At 47.6% G+C, this 3,818-nt stretch overlaps 1 protein-coding gene across 1 annotated transcript; it reads left to right on the top strand.

The window, feature by feature from the left end:
- Positions 1-1,265: 1,265 nt before the first annotated feature.
- Positions 1,266-2,982, top strand: PCYB_084000 (asparagine synthetase [glutamine-hydrolyzing]; the record flags this gene model as incomplete). Its single annotated transcript, XM_004222138.1, has 1 exon — positions 1,266-2,982. A coding segment is annotated over one exon (1,716 nt), but the record flags the coding sequence as incomplete, so codon positions are not given.
- Between the last annotated feature and the right edge of the window lie 836 nt (positions 2,983-3,818).

The raw sequence follows: 3,818 nt of genomic DNA, 5'->3' as shown, positions 1-3,818 counted from the left end.
ATAATCCAGAGGTATGCTAGTCAATCCCCTAGATGCTATGCACATGCCCGGACATACGTCCATCTAACGTCCTCCCCAACAGGCCCTGCTTCTCCCACGTTTTCATGTGTTCATTACGCATCACTTGGAGGGACATACCCGCAGAAACTGCTGACAAGCCAAAATGGGAAAAAAAAAAAATCGAAAAGGCTACCCACTTAGCAAAAAAAAAAAAAAACGAAAAAAGCTACCCATATAGCAAAAAAAAAAAATCGAAAAAAAGTCTGCCCCCCTTGGCAAAAAAAACAAAGCTTATTTTAACCCCCTTAAAAAGAAAAAAAACAAAAAAAAAGAACTCCCTTTTAATAAGGACAACTAACTTGTCACGAACCCGCAACTACACTTTTACAAACTTACGGATTCGTGAAAAAAGGATCACTTTCCCCAAACGTTGTTAATAAAGCGGATTGACTCCAACCATGTGCGGCATCCTAGCCATTTTCCACTCGTCCATTGAAAGGCACCGACTGCGTAGGAAGGCCCTGGAGCTCTCAAAGAAGTACTGAGCGAGCGACGAGTGCTGGCCGCTCCACGGTTGTGCGAGTGAACTTGTTCACTTTGTGTTCGTGCACTGTAAAAATGGGCCAACAACGATTGTGGCGCATTAGCGGGGTAGTTAGCCGTGTGCGCCTTTTCGCGGGGGGGAGTTAGCTGTGTGCGCCTTTTCGGGGGGGGAGTTAGCTGTGTGCGCCTTTTCGCGAACCCGTTCTTCGTGCGCGGGTTCTGAATTGAACAGAGTGGGCACCCCCCAAAAAAAGGGGAGAGGGGACATAGGTATATATGTGCATGTGCATGTCCATATGCGCAAATGAACGTGTGCATCCTGTGGAAAGAAGAGTAGGCTCCTCCTTTCCCCCCTCAATCCACCCGTGAGCTATGTTGTCAGTTAGACAGTCCAACCGTTGGACACGACACGGTTCCATTCGTCTGCCTAAACGAGCAAATACTTTTGCATCTACCAACCACTTGTAATTCCATGCGAGTAATTTGATAAAGGTCCATGGGAAAGTGCTTCCCTCGCGCACCATTCCGTTTGATACTATTTTTTTCTGAGGCCCCCTTCATCTTTGAGATCGCCTAAAAGGGTTTCCCCCCCCAGCGCAGGGGTAGCCTTGCGTTGTGCCATTGAGGGGACACCGTTGAGGGGGCACCATTGAGAGGACACCATTGAGAGGACACCATCCCGCTCCGCTTCCACCGCTCCGCACCACCACTTCTATGCACAGGCTGAGGCACCGGGGCCCCGACTGGAACGGAATCGTAGTCGAAGATAATGAGGACGGAACGACCAACGTGCTGGCGCACGAGCGCCTGGCCATCGTCGACGTCCTCTCGGGTCACCAGCCCCTCTACGACGACGCCAAGGAAGTGTGTCTGACGATCAACGGAGAGATCTACAACCACATGGAGCTTCGAAAGCTCCTTCCTGAAGATGTCATAAAAAATTTAACTAGCCAATCGGACTGTGCAGTCATTCCGAACCTGTACAAGAAGTACACTAATAAAATGCCTTCCATGTTGAACGGGATATTTTCTGGAGTTATAAGTGACCACAAAAAGAGCACCTTTTTTGCGTTTAGAGATCCTATAGGGGTTTGTCCTCTCTATATAGGATACGCATCTGATGGGTCCATTTGGTTCGCCTCTGAGTTTAAAGCACTAAAGGATAGTTGCGTTAGGTACGTGAATTTCCCTCCTGGGCATTACTACATCAACTGCAGAAATAAAGGAGAGTTCGTTCGTTACTTTAATCCCAATTGGTGGGACCTAAGTGCTGCCATTCCAAATAATAAAGCAGACTTGGAACAAATTCGAGTGCATTTGGAGAAGGCCGTGGTAAAGAGACTGATGGGGGACGTTCCCTTCGGAGTGCTACTCTCTGGGGGGTTGGACTCTTCCATCGTGGCTGCGATAATTTCCAGGCATTTGAAGAAGATCCACGGGGCAGGCGCATCTCCCCTTAGCAACGAAGAGAGCCATGGGAACAACCCTCCCGAGGATTCCTGCCGATTGAAGAGCTTCTCCATCGGGCTGCGTAACTCTCCCGATCTGAAGGCCGCAAAGGAGGTTGCAAATTTTTTGGGGAGCCACCACACAGAGTTCCATTTCACCGTGGAGGAGGGAATCGACTCTCTGCACGATGTGATCTATCATATAGAGACTTACGACATCACAACGATCCGTGCATCTACCCCCATGTACATTCTTTCAAGGTTGATAAAAAGTAGTTGTGTGAAAATGGTTCTAAGTGGAGAAGGATCAGATGAAATATTTGGGGGGTACCTTTATTTCCATATGGCTCCTAACCGTGAAGAGTTTCATCGAGAGTTACAAAGGAAGGTGCATGATTTGCACATGTACGACTGTTTGAGGGCAAATAAATCTACGATGGCATTTGGGATCGAAGCGAGGGTTCCCTTTCTCGATCTCGATCTTTTAGATGTAGTCATGAATATTGATCCCAAAGAAAAAATGTGTTCAAAGGGGCATATAGAAAAGGATATACTAAGGAGAGCTTTCGCTGGCTATCTGCCTGACCATATCCTTTACAGACAAAAGGAGCAATTTTCCGATGGGGTTGGTTACAACTGGATTGATGGTTTGAAGGAGTACGCGGAGAGTAAAATTTCGGACATACAATTTTCACGCGCGCCGTTTTTATTTCCATATAACACTCCCAAGACGAAGGAGGCTTACTTGTACCGATGCATTTTTTCTGAGTGCTTTCCGGAACAATGTGCGCAGGAGTCTGTCCCGGAGGGGTCCTCCATTGCTTGCTCGTCAAGCAAGGCGGTCGAATGGGATGCGTCGTTTAAGCAGAACTCAGATCAGTCGGGCAGGTCCGTGCTGGGCGTGCACCACAGCGCCAAGCAGTTCTCCGATGTGAAGCCCGTCCAGCTGCCCGACGATGAGAGCAGGGCGCTTCTGTCAAGCGCAAGCTGATTGGTGAGCATAAATTGGTCAGTTCGCACCAACTGGTTTGGTGGAAGCGGCCCACTTGTTGTGACTGCGTGGTGGCTACATATACAAGCGTCTACTTTTGCAGACGTCTACCTTTGCAAGGGATCCCCTTTTTCCAGTCACCGCTACGTACCCATATATATATATATATTCTCGGACGGTGCAACATAAGGGGGGACGCACACACGCAAAATGTACGCACTGCGAAAAAACGTGGATGGATCGACCACCACTCCTTTCTCTTTCCTGAACTTGTGGCGTAATTTAATTTTTACCTGAATGGTAATAAGCATGTTTGTACAAACCCAACCGGGTGGTACTTTTTTTTTTTTTTTTTAACCGTTTTGCATGCCTGAACGATTTTCCCCCTACGCGCTGTGGGAACAATTCAATTTGGGTTACTTTGCCGTTTGTCACTTGGGGAAGCGGGAATTGCACAGATTGCAGGGCATGTTCGGTGCCCTCTGGGTGAAGCAAAATTATGTGCGCACTTCTTTTCGTGGCATACTTATGCAATCAAGTTAGGGGAAGCCCTTTCTGCAAAAAAACGCGCGGCAAAACTCGCGACGGGTTCCTCACAGAGATGCGCTTTCCTCGAAAAACTAGCCAAATTTTTTTTTTTTTACCTGACTTGTTCAGGCGATTTAATCATATTTTGCGTAACCCTAAACATAACAAGGCACATAGAGGCACAAAGAGGTACGTATGATGCTTCTTTTTCTTTGCAGCGACGGTATGCTCCTTTTGCTTTACGTTCGAAAGTTGCAAAGTGCGCTGATACATTCACCACCCCCTCGGTAAAGTAGAGAAAAAAAAAA

Source organism: Plasmodium cynomolgi, chromosome 8 (assembly GCF_000321355.1).
Source record: "Plasmodium cynomolgi strain B DNA, chromosome 8, whole genome shotgun sequence".
In the NCBI taxonomy this organism is placed as follows: domain Eukaryota; phylum Apicomplexa; class Aconoidasida; order Haemosporida; family Plasmodiidae; genus Plasmodium; species Plasmodium cynomolgi.
This window is presented reverse-complemented; position numbering and strand designations above follow the sequence as displayed.